The 17,312-nt window shown below is 44.4% G+C and overlaps 1 protein-coding gene across 1 annotated transcript in view; it reads left to right on the top strand.

Moving 5' to 3' along the window:
* The first annotated feature begins 1,554 nt into the window (after nucleotides 1-1,554).
* Nucleotides 1,555-17,312, top strand: part of LOC139418766 (uncharacterized protein C4orf54-like) — a 28,320-nt gene continuing 12,562 nt past the window's right edge. Inside the window, exon 1 of the mRNA XM_071168448.1 lies at nucleotides 1,555-6,508. Within this exon, the coding sequence (XP_071024549.1) occupies nucleotides 1,899-6,488 (4,590 nt within the window). The 5' untranslated portion in view covers nucleotides 1,555-1,898 and the 3' untranslated portion in view covers nucleotides 6,489-6,508. The remainder of the gene's footprint in view (nucleotides 6,509-17,312) is intronic.

Here is a 17,312-nt window from a genome sequence, read left to right as displayed (position 1 = left end):
ATGGATGCAAGGATCGACCATCCTAAGATCCAAATTATAGTTTAATTTTTTTTTAAAATCTATACAGTGCTTGATTACAATTAGGCCTAAATTGTTTACAAACAATAGTATAAAACAAGTTTATATAATGGGGTAAGACAGTTAAACTAAGGTCATGGTAAGCTATATTCTTCAAGAATCAATGGCTACTTAATGTTAATTAAAAAATATCATCAATGTTTTATTTCTCCATTAGGCCTACTGATTCATTACTGAGCTCTGGCCATCAGTCAATGACTGAAAAGTTAGAGGAAGACAGATCAACAAAGGAGCTCAAACAATATAGCATCTATTCAGAAAATGTGCCAGGGAACATCAATGTTTTATATTTGAATAATGGTTATTCTGCAGAAATGTGTGTTTGATGTCCACTGTCCCCCGATAATGTTTTTGGCATTTCGGATGAAAACGTTTGAATACCACTGCTGTACAAATTTGGACATTTTTTCATCAAGTTTGTCACCAATATACAGTCAGGTCGATCGCAAAGTCCATACATACTGTATAAGATGAGAAAAACCTATACTATTGTTGACGCATTGGATCGCAGTCCTTGCTGTGAGTTCCACGATGGAACTTATTGGACAACCTCCCCGGTTCTCTTTATTTGCAGCTGTTGAAAATCGTGGGTGGAGCATTGATAGCATTCAGCTGTCAAAAAAATAGTTGTAGTCCAATGTATTGCAGCTATCACATAAATACAGCGAATAAGAGCTGAAAACTGTTTCGGTTTCTAATATCAAAGTAGTCTAGCAATTTAGTTAATTTGTTAGAGACATTGATGCTCTGCATTTCTGATCTCCCATTTCTTTAGAAAATATTTCCTTCCGAAATGTATTTATTTACTTAGAAGGTATTTATTTCGAAAGTATAGAACGAAAGAAAGAAAGATCTGGATAGGATTTTTCGCAGTTTTCTAGGAAAATTAGCTGTTCTTCTAGGAAAGGTGACGCACATTCCATGTCCTTAACTGCGCTTTGGGCATACAGAAGCTGACGCGACAATTATCTTGGAAATAGGAGGAAGCGTTATTAAACCCCTTTAACATATTTCGAAAATATATATATATATATTTTACTTTTTAATTATGAGTTAAATTAGGACCTAATATTTTTCATAAAGAGTAGGCCTACTATGCAGTCAGCGAGTACCTGTGCTGTGCGGCACTGAGATTTAGCTCCATACACGGCTGATAAAAATAGCGCGTCTTCCATTCCGTCATCTTTTATAGCCTATTTGTCACATATGCAAGTGTTTAAGGTAACACTATAGAGCTTTGATGTTTACGTTTTAGTATCTAATACACTGCATGGGCGCACCAAATATTTATTAGAAAATACAGTAACACTTTGGGTATTCTGTGGCTGTGCATAATTTATTGTAATTTGGTACAGGGGAGATCATGTTCACGCGCATTCCATAAGGGTCCACATGGTCATTCGTCTCTCTTTTTCTCTCTCTCTCTCTCTCTCTCTCTCTCTCAACCGATTGTGCACTGCTACGTTATCAAAGAGAGTAGCATCAAGGAGATTAGCATGTAGTCCTAAATTCGCACGCTGTGGCGAAGGTTTGACCCCAGCCTCTGCTAATGTAGCTGATATGTCATCCGAAATGTTACTCGAGCGTTATACAGACAACCGTCATCGAGAGAAGCGGTGAAGAGCAACAGCTCCATGCGCTTCAGAACGGACAGCGGAATATTCAACAGAGTGCACTTGGAATTCCGAGGGCAACTAGACTGACCCCCCTCTCACTCTCCCTCCCTCCTTCACTCCAGTCTCTCCCTCGTGCAGAGTTTTTCGTCCTGTGTCAGGATAACATCGCTAACAGAGCATTTCTGGCGGTAAGAAACGGCACAAATGGAAGCAGTTGAGAAAACTCTCACTTACCGAGACAACACCGGACCTTATAGAAAGCTGCTCCCTGGAAATAAAGACAAGGACAAGTGCAACCCTAAAACAAAAAGTGACGAATACAATTATGTTGATTTGAATGACTTAATTGATATGAAATCAGAGGTCACAAAAACGGTTAAAGTGGCTTTTACCGGTGACGGTAACCAACTGGCGGTATTCAAATGCAACAGTGATACGTCCGGAGAGAGGAGCCCCAGGATTCGCGAGATTGATGACAATGTGGATAAAATCTATGAGGTAAAATCCAAGGACAAGTCAGCAGATATGCCTGTATCGGAAGATCCCCCCATGAACACGTCTTTGACAGAATTTAACAGCAATGTGGACTTGGAGAATGACAATATGACAGAACTCCAGAGCGAAATTGTGCCTCGTGATAATAATGTCCCCAGCGAGTGTGAGGAGTTACAATACACGGACATGTATTTGAACAGTAAATCCGAATCGGACGACTGTGAGAGCGTAGTATTGTCGGACCATTGTGCGCCTGATACCGTGATAGACGAATCGCACTACATTACAACGCACGAAATCCAACTGACAGAGCTTGACCATGATGTCGATTATGATTTTGGACGGGGAAGCTGTTGGGATATTGAGGACGACAATCTGGTTTATTCATTTGTGGATTATGCCTCTTTTGAAAGCGATGAAACAACAGGGGGGACTTTGATAGGCCTCGTGGATGGTAGGAGCCTGGCGAAAGTGAAAAGCAGTAAGGCGCAATATAATAATGTGCACCAAAGTGTTGCTGGTTGTGCAGTTGTCAGCACTGAGAGTGAGTTTTGTGACTCTGACAAATGCCCCAGCTCAGATGAAAGCATTTGTAAAAACCAAAATGGTAGTGGGAATTCGGCGGGGCAAATTCACCTGTCAATCAAGACCTCATCCACAGCGATAAACGACTATAACAATACAATTGAAAATGAAAACATTTGTTATCATACCAAGCATGTGGGAGACAGGAGTCACTTCTTTTTTACAAGCACTGACGCCAGAGCGGAAGCCTTGTGCGATAGATCCCAATATTTTATCCCAGCCCCGGGACGCCAACACTTTGCAACTAAATTAAGAGGGAAAGATGTTAACGAATATTCCAGCGGTGCGTCCAGTTCAATAAGTGAACTGGACGACGCTGATAAAGAAGTGCGTAATTTAACCGCAAAATCATTTAGGAGTTTAGCATGTCCCTATTTCGATGCTATACATTTGAGCACTTCAAGTGAGTCTTCAATGTCAGAAAATGGGCTTGGTTTAAACAAGTGGTCAGCTTTCGTTGACCTTAAATATGGTAACATGTCACAGGGCAGAGAGCAACATCTAATCGCCCAAAAGAGTGCAACTGCAACTTTTGAAATGAGCAAGAACGCAGAGTATAAGAGTATAAATGGTATTGCCATAAGCAGTAAGAAAGGTCCCCAAACCAATATGTTTTCTTTGAATACAAAAATATCTAGTCCACAACATGCATCTTCCTCTACCCAAAACGTAGAGTTTACAGGCCCATTTGAACCAGGCAGTGAGGTTATCACTTTGACAAAGACATTGGATTTTCGCTGTAATGTTGAAGCAGGGTCACCTGAACGTGGGAAACCTCCCAAATATTCAGAAAATGCCTCAGGAGCACGTTCCATGGATGAAGTTCCCGGCACCTTGCCAGCAGAGCCAGAATATGAAGTGAGCTACCAACACAGTGACGCGGGTGATAGCATGGAAGGCACACATAAGAAGGCAAGTTTCGCATCAAGTCTCTTAAAAAATGTAATATCCAAAAAAATGCAATTTGAACAGGAGCGCAAGATGGAGAGGGGGGAGATACGGGACACGCATCCCACGCACTCCCCATGCTTTCAATGCAAGGATCAAGATGGGGTAAGAGAAAGGGATACAGAGAAAGGCGTGCATAGTCAAACCTCAGAATCGGGTTCGGGATACACAAGCAATTCTTCTGATGAACAAGGGGCTGTGGACCTTAGACTTAATTCTTGTGACCCCAAAGAAGAGCTTACTGAGGCATTAGAAAGCTTTCAGACTATAAATGAGGCACGATTAGATTTTCAAAAGGATGCATGCGAGCCCACAAGAGGATCCCTGAGCCATAGCCAAAACAGCGCATTCAAATCATGGAGGGATGGTGAGCCAGAGCCCCAAGAGAAACATGAAATTCGTACTATTTTAGATGGGACACCCTCGACAACAGATTATACGGGGGGAAGGGAGTTAGACTCCAGAGTTGTAAGTAGCAAGCTAACTAAATTGTCACACTTGTTTGTTCCAAGTTCCCAGCTTCTCCCCAAAGAAAATAAATTCAAAGAAAAGGTGTCAGACAGTACTTTAGTCGGTGCGCAAAAAGAGCAACGGGGGTACGGGGAGAGAAAGTTTAGACCTGACAACAATGCAGGAATCGTGAAAGGGTCAAAGGCACCCGAGATAAAAATACGTCTGAGGAGCGTAAAAGGAAACAAATGCAATCCGCTAAATATTGACAAATTGTTAACCCCTAATATAAGTTATCCAATAAAGTCAGCAGCTGACTCCAAATGTCAGGTGCTGCCAGCGTCAGACAGAGTGCCACACTTTACGGTTAGGGATATAAGGGACAATAAGTGCAAGTTTCAGACGCCAATTCATCAGGTTAGAGACGTGCGTAAATTGGTCAAGAGTTCATATCGTTTAGTCTCAGTGGATAACAGCGAGAGTAAAGGCGCAGTCGCCTCTGCTGCTGCCTCATTACGCGAAGATAATAAAGGTTCTAAGAAAGAACCCGATAAGAAATCGCCTCCCTCTTCAATTGTAATAAAATGTCAGTCTGTAAATACAAATAGCAGTACTAAACAGCGTGTGCTTGTAACCGAGGCTCCAAAGCGGAGACAAATTGAGAACGATAGGTCATCCCCCAAACCATCTCCAGAATGTGCCAAAAATGAACCCATGTCGCTGCACAGGGCGACGGGCAGACCTCCAATTGGCTTCGCAAAACAGCCAAACACAGATCAGTCCGAGGCTAAACAAAAGCAGGAAAAAATGGTCGAGGCAGGTGAACGCAAACCAGAGTCGAAAATACCAAAACAGGTGGCATTAGAGAAACTAAAGGCTGCCGTTAAAACAATGGAACAGCTTTATGTTTTTGACAGAAATGAATGGAAGCGCAAGAGCCAGGCTCCCTGGCCTATTACAGACAGTCATGTTCTGTCACTTATTGCTAGAGAGGAGCATGGTGGCCCCGAGGAGCTAGGTGCAGCAGGTGGCAGGGAGAGGCTTAGTACAGCGATAAACACAGACAGGTTGCCAGAAACATGCAACATTCAAGAAGAGAAAGGTTGTCTAAGAATAATCCATGTCCCATTAACAGAGGACACCTTTAAAACCCAGTCACAACAAAGTAAGACTTTTAGTAACAAAAGCGTGTTTCATTTGGCGAACAGCATTAAGACAGCTGTCAGTAGCAGCAGCTCTAATAGTTGGGATGGGCCACAAACCTGTTCTCCATCACATGCAACCTCTATGGTGAAAAGCATTAGCTCTAAGACCCCGAAAGCTCCACTGTCATTGAAAATATCCCCCCCAAAACGAGCCCTTGTAGACAGGGGAAGGTTCAAAAGCAACCCCACCACAGAGACTCCACCACAGCCCATCAAATCTGGCAACCCAGACTCTGAAAACTACTTAACAATACCTGTAGAAGGCAGGAGTGTCGGTCAAATGAAACTGCCCAATCAAGAGCAGGTATTCCCAAGCAGCCCTGCCGCCAGTCAACCTGGCATCACCGACACCAAGAGACACAAGCATAATTCTATCCAGTCCCTCAAACGGTCCCCTGTTGTCATAGAGACGCGGGCCCCGGATACTGCCACTACCGCCACCATCTACCACCACTCTCGACCAGTGGTCAAGCAAGGAACGCCCCAGCCGCAGGTGTTCTGCTTCTCCCCCTCTATTGCCCCCTTGCCCACCACCCCTTCGGGGGGAGACCCCTTCCAGCGTACACAGAGGAAGATGCTCTTTGATCCCACCACCGGACAATACTACCTGGTAGACACGCCGATTGAGCCAGTCACCCAGTGTCTCTTCCACCCTGAGATGGGCCAGTATGTGGACATGCCCATGCCTATGCCTCCGCCACAGCCAGTGACCCCCATGTCCGTATCCCCCCTGGCACTGAACCCGGGAGGGATGTACGCACCCACCTACATGATCTACCCGGGGTTCCTCTCACCCACTCTTGCTGCCCAGACGGTGATGGCACCACAGGTTGCAACCCACATGGTGTCCCAATTAGAGGAAGAGAGTGGGGAGACGGCTCAAGGGAAATACACCCTGGTGCAGGAGGGTAACATGATGGGGGCAGAGAGCCCCTACTACAGTGCTACGGGAGAGTCAGTGCCGGCATCAGTGCCCGACACCCAGGGGAGTGCGGTGACGTCAGAAGGGAAACCAGCGGTCATCAGCATCACGTCGCAGCAACGCCCGAGAATCATCGCACCGCCCTCCTTTGATGGGACGACCATGAGCTTCGTGGTGGAGCACCGGTAACCACTAAGGGAATATACACAGTGAGTCACATTGGGTGTTTCCTTCTCACTCATGCTTGTACCACTTCAAAGCTGTACAGTCTGTGGCTGGAATACAACCTTAAATAACTCGTATAGATAGATATATTATATTGACAACATGCAAAGAGCCCACTCATGGCATTAAAATGTTTACATAGTGTCATAGTGTTTAAACTCCACTTTTTGACCGCATAAAGAGCAGTTGAGTATTGTCTCTGTATGGCCCCGATTCCGACTTTGGAAATTAAGCCTTTCCTACGCACTTCTCAGTAGTTGGTATTCAGACTTGCCTTATCGGAACGGGCTTTACAGGGGGTGGTTCCCTTGCGCGCGCTGAATAAATGTAATTCAACCGCTGAAAACCCTCCGACTTGCTCGCCAACAGATTTTCTGGTGGAGTTTTCATTCAATAGGGTTTTCAGATAATTTATCTTAAGCCATCCCTTTTAATACGGTGTTCTTTTTAGTTAGAATTTTAGCGACACTCAATAGAATATATAGAGATGACGGGTTCAGAATATTAGGGATCAATGAAAGAAAGCCATCTAAATAGGCAAAATGCATATCGTCTCCATTTCAGCACCAATTGGTAGATAAAAAATACTCAGATCTTTATATTATTTAGTTTTAGGAAAATAATTATGAATCATAAAAAGCAGGTATGGAGATTCTTTACTCACAAAATAAAGAAAACTATGGTTTGATTAAAGATGCTCTGCCATTTCCCAAACAAAGCATTTCGTATGATTCTGTATGTAAATCAGATACTCCATTTAGTATGATATGTAACGTTTGGTATGGTTACATAAGATAGTTGGTTAGCTTAGGCAAAAACTAAAGTAGTGTTGTTGGTCAGGGTGGATGGGTGGGCATATTAAGCAAATGTTTAGCAACCCAAAGGACAACTTTAGAATTTTAGCTAATTAGCATATTTTCAACTACTTAGTAATTTGTATCTACTTTTCCAACTACTTTAATTTTACCTTTATTTAACTAGGCAAGTCAGTTAAGAACAAATTCTTATTTTCAGTGGGTTAACTGCCTGTTCAGGGGCAGAATGACAGATTTGTACCTTGTCAGCTCGGGGGTTTGAACTTGCAACCTACTGGTTACTAGTCCAACTAGGCTAACCACTAGGCTACGCTGCCGCCGCAAAAATGAAACTTATGAACTGGAAGCATAGAAATAGAACACATAGAACATATAACGTTTCTTAGACTTGCTTTCAATGAGAATTACAGATATATTACACAAATAGTTGTGAATTTGGTCAGATCACCCAAAAAGTTACATATTGCAGCTTTAATTCTGAAAATGGCCAAATTCAGTTATTCGACCCATGATAATGTACATAGAATTATAATAGGGAGAATAGTGTACAATAGTAGGCTATACCCTCGTCTATTGCCTGCACTAACCATGGAACTGTGTCATGACACGGCCAAGTACTGTGCCAGGCGTTGGGTTCAAACTGTTATGGCTTGGTCTGTGCTCCGCTCCATAATATTTTAATTAGCCTACATGTCTTTTTACATTATCAACTGATCCTCAGCAACAACCACCCCGCCGTGATGGTGTTTACAGAGGAAGCAAACTAAGTTAAATGAAACAACTGTAAATGTAATGATAATGTAGGCTTTCCTAACTGAAGGGAACTAACAGTAAATTGACAGTTGAATGTGCTGTTACTGACGGTCGATACTGACAGTGGCTAAATATTTAACGTGATAGAAATAGGAAACAGAGAAAGCCAGGGTAGCCTATAATTCAGACATTCAAGAGTGCCCGTCCCTGCAAGTTAGAAGGCTGTAAAATTTCAATACTGCATAATGGCACAGCATTTCATAAACTTTACTGTGAGAAAGTTGATGTTGAAATGCTTCAGTTTGCTGTCATATACAGGTGCATCAAAGCAGGGACCGAGAGACTGAAAAAAAGCTTCTATCTCAAGGCCATCAGACTGTTAAACAGCCACCTGTAGCGGCTTTCTTCGGTAGAAGGAGAGTCGGACCAAAATGCAGCGTGTAGATTGCAATCCATGTTTAATGAACAAAACACAAAATAATACAAACACTACAAAAACAAACCGAAACAGCCTATACTAGTGAAAACTAACGCATAGACAGGAACAAGGACACTAAGGACAATCACCCACGACAAACTCAAAGAATATGGCTGCCTAAATATGGTTCCCAATCAGAGACAACGATAAACACCTGCCTCTGATTGAGAACCACACCAGACAGCCATAGACTTTGCTAGATAACCCCACTAGCTACAATCCCAATACATACATACCAAAACACACCACAATACAAAACCCCCATGCCACACCCTGGCCTGACCCAATACATGAAGAAAAACACAAAATACTTAGACCAGGGCGTGACAGAACCCCCCCCCCCCCCTAAGGTGCGGACTCCCGAACGCACCTCAAAACAATAGGGAGGGTCCGGGTGGGCGTCTGTCCATGGTGGCGGCTCCGGCGCGGGACGTGGACCCCACTCAGTCAATGTCTTAGTCCCCTCTCCTCGCGTCCCTGGATAGTCCACCCTCGCCGCCGACCATGGCCTAGTAGTCCTCACCCAGAACCCCACTGGACTGAGGAGCAGATCGGGAGTGAGGGGAAGCTCGGGAGTGAGAGAAAGCTCAGGAGTGAGAGAAAGCTCGGGAGTGAGAGAAAGCTCGGGAGTGAGAGAAAGCTCGGGAGTGAGAGAAAGCTCGGGAGTGAGAGGAAGCTCGGGAGTGAGAGGAAGCTCGGGAGTGAGAGGAAGCTCGGGAGTGAGAGGAAGCTCGGGAGTGAGAGGAAGCTCGGGAGTGAGAGGAAGCTCGGGAGTGAGAGGAAGCTCGGGAGTGAGAGGAAGCTCGGGAGTGAGAGGAAGCTCGGGAGTGAGAGGAAGCTCGGGAGTGAGAGGAAGCTCGGGAGTGAGAGGAAGCTCAGGCAGGTAGGTAGATCTACCAGATCCTGGCTGGCTGGTGGTTTCAGCAGATCCCGGCCGATTGGCAGATCCCGGCCGACTGGCAGATCCCGGCCGACTGGCGGTTCTGGCAGATCCCGGCCGACTGGCGGTTCTGGCAGATCCCGGCCGACTGGCGGATCTGGCAGATCCCGGCCGACTGGCGGATCTGGCAGATCCCGGCCGACTGGCGGATCTGGCAGATCCCGGCCGACTGGCGGATCTGGCAGATCCCGGCCGACTGGCGGATCTGGCAGATCCCGGCCGACTGGCGGATCTGGCAGATCCCGGCCGACTGGCGGATCTGGCAGATCCCGGCCGACTGGCGGATCTGGAAGAGTCTGGTTGACTGGCGGATCTGGAAGAGTCTGGTTGACTGGCGGATCTGGAAGAGTCTGGTTGACTGGCGGATCTGGAAGAGTCTGGCGGATCTGGCGGATCTGGAAGAGTCTGGCGGATCTGGAAGAGTCTGGTGGATCTGGCGGATCTGGAAGAGTCTGGCGGATCTGGCGGATCTGGAAGAGTCTGGCGGATCTGGAAGAGTCTGGTTGACTGGCGGATCTGGAAGAGTCTGGCGGATCTGGAAAAGTCTGGCGGATCTGGAAGAGTCTGGCTGACTGGCGGATCTGGAAGAGTCTGGCTGACTGGCGGATCTGGAAGAGTCTGGCTGACTGGCGGATCCTGGCAGACTGAAAGATCTGGCTGCTCCATGCTGACTGGCGGCTCTGGCTGCTCCACGCTGACTGGCGGCTCTGGCTGCTCCACGCTGACTGGCGGCTCTGGCTGCTCCATGTAGGCTGACAGCTCTGGCTGCTTCTTACAGACTGGCAGCTCTGGCGGCTCCGTGCAGACTGGCAGCTCCTTGCAGACTGGCAGCTCCGTGCAGACTGGCAGCTCCATGCAGGCTGGCAGCTCGGGCTGCTCCATGCAGGCTGACAGCTCTGGCTGCTCCATGCAGGCTGACAGCTCTGGCTGCTCCATGCAGGCTGACAGCTCTGGCTGCTCCATGCAGACTGACAGCTCTGGCTGCTCCATGCAGACTGACAGCTCTGGCTGCTCCATGCAGGCTGGCAGCTCTGGCTGCGCTGAATAGGCGGGAGACTCCGGCAGCGCTGTAGAGGAGAAAGGCTCTGGCTGCTCTGAACAGGCAGGAGACTCCGGCAGCGCTGTAGAGGAGAAAGGCTCTGGCTGCTCTGAACAGGCGGGAGACTCCGGCAGCGCTGAAGAGGAGGAAGGCTCTGGCAGCGCTGAACAGGCGACGCGCACTGTAGGCCTGATGCGTGGTGCTGGCACTGGTGGTACTGGGCCGAGGACACGCACAGGAAGCCTGGTGCGGGGAGCTGCTACCGGAGGGCTGGGGTGTGGAGGATGGGCTAGACCGTGAAAGCGTACTGGAGATCTTGAGAGCAGTGCTGGCACAGGACGTGCAAGGCTAGGGATGTGCACAGGAGGCCTGGTACGTGAGGCTGGAACCAACTTCACCAGCCGACTAACACGCACCTCAGGACGAGTACGGAGCGCTAACCCAGGTGCCATCAAATCCCCGACACGTTCCGTCGGGCGAATTCCATGCAAAAAGCACCAACACAGCAACTCCCTCATTTCTCTCTCCTCCAATTTCCCCATTAACTCCTTCACAGTCTCTGCTTCGCTCACCTCCAACACCGGCTCTGGTCTCCTCCTTGGCTCCTCACGATAAACAGGGGGAGTTGGCTCAGGTCTGAACCCTGACTCTGCCACTCTCCCTGAGCCCCCCCCCCCCCCCCCCAATACATTTTGGGGGCTGACTCTCGGGCCTCCGTCCGCACCGCCTTGCTTTGCAAACTCCATTCTCCTATATCCTTCCGCGCACTGCTCCATCGAATCCCAGGCGGGCTCCGGCACTCTCCCTGGGTCGACCGCCCACCTGTCTATCTCCTCCCAAGAAGTATAGTCCATACTGTACTCCTCTTTGGGCTGCTCCTGTTGCCTCTTCTCCTGCTGCACCTTTGGGCGGCTACACTCCCCTGGTTTAGCCCAGGGTCCTCTCCCGTCGAGGATTGCCTCCCATGTCCAGAAATCCTTATTGCGCATCTCCTCTTTGGGCTGCTCCTGCCTGTTGACACGCTGCTTGGTCCTTTTGTGGTGGGTGATTCTGTAGCGGCTTTCTTCGGTAGAAGGAGAGTCGGACCAAAATGCAGCGTGTAGATTGCAATCCATGTTTAATGAACAAAACACAAAATAATACAAACACTACAAAAACAAAGATCATACCGAAAACCGAAACAGCCTATACTAGTGAAAACTAACGCATAGACAGGAACAAGGACACTAAGGACAATCACCCACGACAAACTCAAAGAATATGGCTGCCTAAATATGGTTCCCAATCAGAGACAACGATAAACACCTGCCTCTGATTGAGAACCACACCAGACAGCCATAGACTTTGCTAGATAACCCCACTAGCTACAATCCCAATACATACACACCAAAACCCCAAGACAAAACACACCACAATACAAAAACCCCATGCCACACCCTGGCCTGACCCAATACATGAAGAAAAACACAAAATACTTAGACTAGGGCGTGACACCACCACTAACATTGAGTGGCTGCTGCCAACATACTGACTGAACTCCAACCACTTTAATAATGGAAATTGATGTAAAAAAAAATGTATCACTAGCCACTTTAAACAATGCCACTTAATATAATGTTTACATACCCTACATTACTCATCTCATATGTATATGTATATACTGTACTCTATATCATCTACTGCATCTTGCCATCTTTATGTAATACATGTATCACTAGCAACTTCAAACTATGCCACTTTTATGTTTACATACCCTACATTACTCATCTCATATGTATATACTGTACTTGTTACTTTCTACTGCATCTTGCCTATGCCGTTCTGTACCATCACTCCTTCATATATCTTTATGTACATATTCTTTATCCCTTTACACTTGTGTGTATAAGGTAGTAGTTGTGGAATAACAATTCCACAGGTTAGATTACTTGTTGGTTATTACTGCATTGACGGAACTAGAAGCACAAGCATTTCGCTACACTCGCATTAACATCTGCTAACCATGTGTATGTGACAAATAAGATTTGATTTGATATGACAGGTGTTACATTTGTCTCCAGCGATTATAAAGTAAAATAGATCTAAAACAAGTGTAATTTATATTTATAATTCCCTTATTCAAATGGGTTACTAATTTACCTAGCTATATCAAGTTGTAAATTACAGTGCATGGAGAATGCTGTTGTTTCTATTAGAAAATATAAAGTAGATGCTTTTTCCACTTGGAACCATCAGGATCACTCAACCTTATTCATGGTTTCCGTGCCCGTAAAGGTGGTGGAATTATGAGAGAATTAAGTCAAGGTCAAAATACGATGTATCTGTAAACACACCTCCGCCACACCTTAATTTCTTAGATCTCCACCCCGAATGAATAGCAGGTGAATGGCATGCTTAAGTTCAAGGTCAGAATAGAGAGAAAAGTGCATAAAAATGGAATTATGGTGCATTTATGTGCACTTAACTTGGTTTGGAATCGGGCCTTATGAGCCTTATGAGAAATAATAGTTCAGATTTGGTTTGAGATTAGTGTGAAGAAATTAACCAAGTTGGTTAAAGATATTGAATGAAATCTTAAGCACCAAATTCATAACATATTGTACGAATTGGAATTTGTAACATATATGAATTGCAGGGGGGTATTTAAATGTTTTTTTTTTTCAATTGTAATAAAAAAAAATGGTAAGTGGGTTTGCGACAGTTTTCATAAAGCCTTTAATTAATGCACCATTATTGCATTAGTATTAAAAGTGCTATGCCTCCCCCCGCCCTCCCATAAACTTTAAGATGAATGAGGAATTTTAGATATTATGACTTAGTATAATGAATGATGAGACCAGATTGACTTGGCACTTTTTTTTCGCTTTTCTTATGTCCCCTGAAGTGTATTTTATTTTACATTGCTGTCTCCATTGGTATTTAGTTGGCATTTACTAAGAAATTCTATGGTAACAATGGGTACTTTCTGGTAATCACTTCAAATAAGTAAACAAAATTGGTAACTAATTATCTGGTAGCAGGTGTCTACGTGGTACCAGGTGTCTTAAACTCTGATGCCCTCTGGTGGCATTTTCTAAACAATGCATAATATTGTATACTATCCTCACAAAGTACATTTTGGTTCCTAAACTATGTCCTACAACCACATGCTTAGTATTTTTAGAAAGTGGAACTGAGGAATTCTGATAAAAGTGTCAATGTGACTACTAGATACAGCAGACCAAAAATCCTGAAATTTACCCCCCCACCCTCCAATTGTCCCTATGTTGGGCAATAAGACATTTAAGAGTCTGGGTTTTAAATTAAATATGTTAACCAATTACTGTTTAAAAAATTATTATTTATTTAAAAAAAATTACGATCTTTAACCTAATGGTGGCTCTCTAAACATGCACAAATTCCCATAGGAATGTCTGATTCCCAGTTTACCTACTAGACCAGTGGTTCCATGCTGTTCTTTTTTTTTTCAACTTACTCTTGAATGTTGTAACAATAGAATGCACTAGTGGAATCCTCTTGTCATGTCAGTCATTGCATACCTTAGATAGTTATTTATAACTTTCCAGAAATGTCCAGATCAAAATAGCCCATGTCAACTAAAGTTTTTTAGCTAGGTTTTTCAGCCCATAGATTTTGTTGGAAAGTTCGAGTCACTCAAATTTCACATGAATACACATTAGACATGGCAAAATGTATAGAATTGCAAGATAATTTGCTTTAAAACTGCAACATTTTCTCTACACCTCTTGACAAAATGTGTAGAATTGCATAAAATAAGATTTTAAAACTGCAAAATGTTCTCTCCGCCAACAAGATCGGTGTGAACAGTTTACAGTATGTCATGAACAGTGCTTGTACCCATAGAAATAGATGTGGCATGTGCATGGGGGGAGCGGGATGTTCCCCTGTGCTGGAAGGGGGGCCTGAGTGAAAAAATTTGGCAGCCCCTGCACTAGATAGCTGTATGTGATCACATGATGTCTCTTGGCCACTTTAAACCGGTTGCGTCTGGTTTGGGTAGTGAGTCACTGTGCCAAAATGGCTGAATGGATTTTCAAGCCTGACATCTTAAATTGAACCTAGCAATGAGGCCTTTCAAGGTATCGAGATTGTTTATTGAAATAAGATACAGACAGGTGAAGAAATGTCTAACTTATTTTCCAATTCACTTTCCCTATTGTAAAACAATTGAGATAGATCAACGGCACATGTGGAGAATGTGTAACCGATGTGAAATGGCTTGCTAGTTAGCGGTGGTGCGCGCTAATAGCGTTTCAATCGGTGACGTCACTCGCTCTGAGACCTTGAAGTAGTGGTTCCCCTTGCTCTGCAAGGGCCGTGGCTTTTGTGGAGCGATGGGTAACGATGCTTCGTGGGTGACTGTTGTTGATGTGTGCAGAGGGTCCCTGGTTCAAGCCCAGGCAGGGGCGAGGGGACGCACGAAAGTTATACTGTTATAAATGCATGCAAGGTATTGTGGGTGGAGAAGGAAATGCATTGCTTTTACAATGAACATCAAGGTATACCCTTTCCATGCATACTAAATGTTTGCAGTTTTGGTGACTTGAACGACATTGCATACTACGAATATAGGTCATGATTTATGGCCTTTATGGGGAGAGGTAGGGGTGGTGGTGTCGCGCATGTCACACCCTGACCTTAGAGAGCTTTTTATGTCTCTATTTTGGTTTGGTCAGGGTGTGATTTGGGTGGACATTCTACGTTCTTTTTTCTATGTTTTTGCATTTCTTTGTTTTGGCCAGGTATGGTTCTCAATCAGGGACAGCTGTCTATCGTTGTCTCTGATTGGGAACCATACTTAGGTAGCTTTTTCCCACATGGTTTTTGTGGGTAGTTATTTTCTGTTTAGTGTTTTGCACCTTACAGGACTGTTTTGGTTTCGGTTTCGGTTATTCCCTTTGTTATTTTTGTTAGTGTTCAGTTTCAATAAAAAGCATGAACACTTACCACGCTGTGCTTTGGTCCAATTCCTCTTCTTCAGACGACGAAAACTGTTACAGTGGAGGGTTTCTTATGAAATTGCCAGCAGTAAGATTTGAGTTCAATTCCCAAAAAGACAAGGGCTGTAGCTTTCAAATGATATATCACTTTCTATTTTCAACAAAATAAATGTACAGGGCCCAAAACAACTGCTCAGAGTTTAACAGGCGAAGTAACATATGTGTACTTCATAGGTTATTGCTATAAGTAAGTATAAGTACCATCTAACAATTACATTTTGTAGTAAATATCTGGTAATCTGTGTGCAATTATATAAAGCTCAATTAAAAGGGCTTTTTGATTAATATTACATTTACACACATGCCATGTTCAGAACTCTCAAATGAATGCATTTCTAGTAAGAGACTGAAAATAAAAACGTTTTGATGTAGTTGTAGGAATGGAGGGTTCCATACTTTCTAATGTGTAACGTGTCCTTCCTTAAAGCCTTAGCAATTGTACAGTTGAAATAGGCCCCATAATTCCTTTACAACATGACATCTAATAGCTGGTACGAGGTCGTCAATGTTTGAGTCCCTAGATGTGGGCCAGCCCAGCGTTTAGAGGCATGTGGTTTTGTGCAGACGATTTGATGTACTACGTCATGTCGGCCAGCATGTTTGAGTTGTGCCCGTAACAAATGGCGCTAATAGACACTGCTAGTTTTACGACACACCCCGGGGGTAATTCGACTCTGGGTGGGCTCTGGTTGGACTTGTGGTCCGGGATAGACAGTTCCCTTTCTCTGCATTACACACTGGCGGGCTATTTCCATAGTACGAGACGAGTGTGTGTTTACAAGTTTATTCTCAGGGTTTGACACTTGTCACATAAAGGTGACCTGAACAATTGTACTTTAACAGAGCCCTCATGCTGTCTAAGCTGATCGTTATTCCATGGACCATTGGCTGATTTAAACAATGAATAACGTTGAGCAACCTGTTGGTTCCAAGTGGAATAAAATCTACTTAATTTTTTCCCGATAGAAATAGCACCATTCTCCATGCACTGTAATTACAGTCATATGGCAGCTAACTGAAGAATATCAACACATGTGACTCACCACCTGGATATGGTCTTATGTAGTAAAATGTGAAATGGTAGTTTTTACATTGGATAAAAGTAGAGATTCAGAGCTACAAAATGCTATATCATATACAGCATTTGAATAACAATGGGAAAGTAATTCTGCTTTAAAAGTTGATCAACTTGTAAACTCACTTTTGAGAAAATGGCCTTTGAATGTTTAGCGAAGAGCTCTTCTTTGTCTACATCCATTCAGTATCGTTCACACCCTCTTAAGATTTTGCCCCACCCATCTTGTTTCGATCTCGGATCGCACACTTGATGCTCTGGCCAATGATTTGTTTACCTCTTGAAAACAGCCTAATCAGCTCTACTGGCAACAATTCCATTACCCTTTTTTGCAGACGTTTACCGACACCGGCCGTATTCAACGGGTGTTGTACACACATCACATAACGTTAGCTAACGAGCCAGCCAACTAATGTTAGCTAGTTAAACAACAATCAACAAAGTGCCAACACTGCCTAACATTAGACTCTAACTAGAAAAGCAAACAGCTCTGGGAAACTAATAATAACGTCTGCTAGGGAGCCAGCCAGCTAACGTTAACTAGCTAGCTAACAGTACACTTTAGCTAAAGACATATAGTTAGCTAGCCAGGTAAACAATGAACCTAGCTAGGTAAACAACGTTTAAGACCACACATGTCATATAACGTTAGCTAACGAGCCAGCCA

The sequence above is a fragment of the Oncorhynchus clarkii genome, chromosome 10 (assembly GCF_045791955.1).
Source record: "Oncorhynchus clarkii lewisi isolate Uvic-CL-2024 chromosome 10, UVic_Ocla_1.0, whole genome shotgun sequence".
In the NCBI taxonomy this organism is placed as follows: domain Eukaryota; kingdom Metazoa; phylum Chordata; class Actinopteri; order Salmoniformes; family Salmonidae; genus Oncorhynchus; species Oncorhynchus clarkii.
The sequence above is the reverse complement of the archived record's forward strand: the minus strand, read 5'-3'. Positions and strand labels throughout refer to the sequence as shown.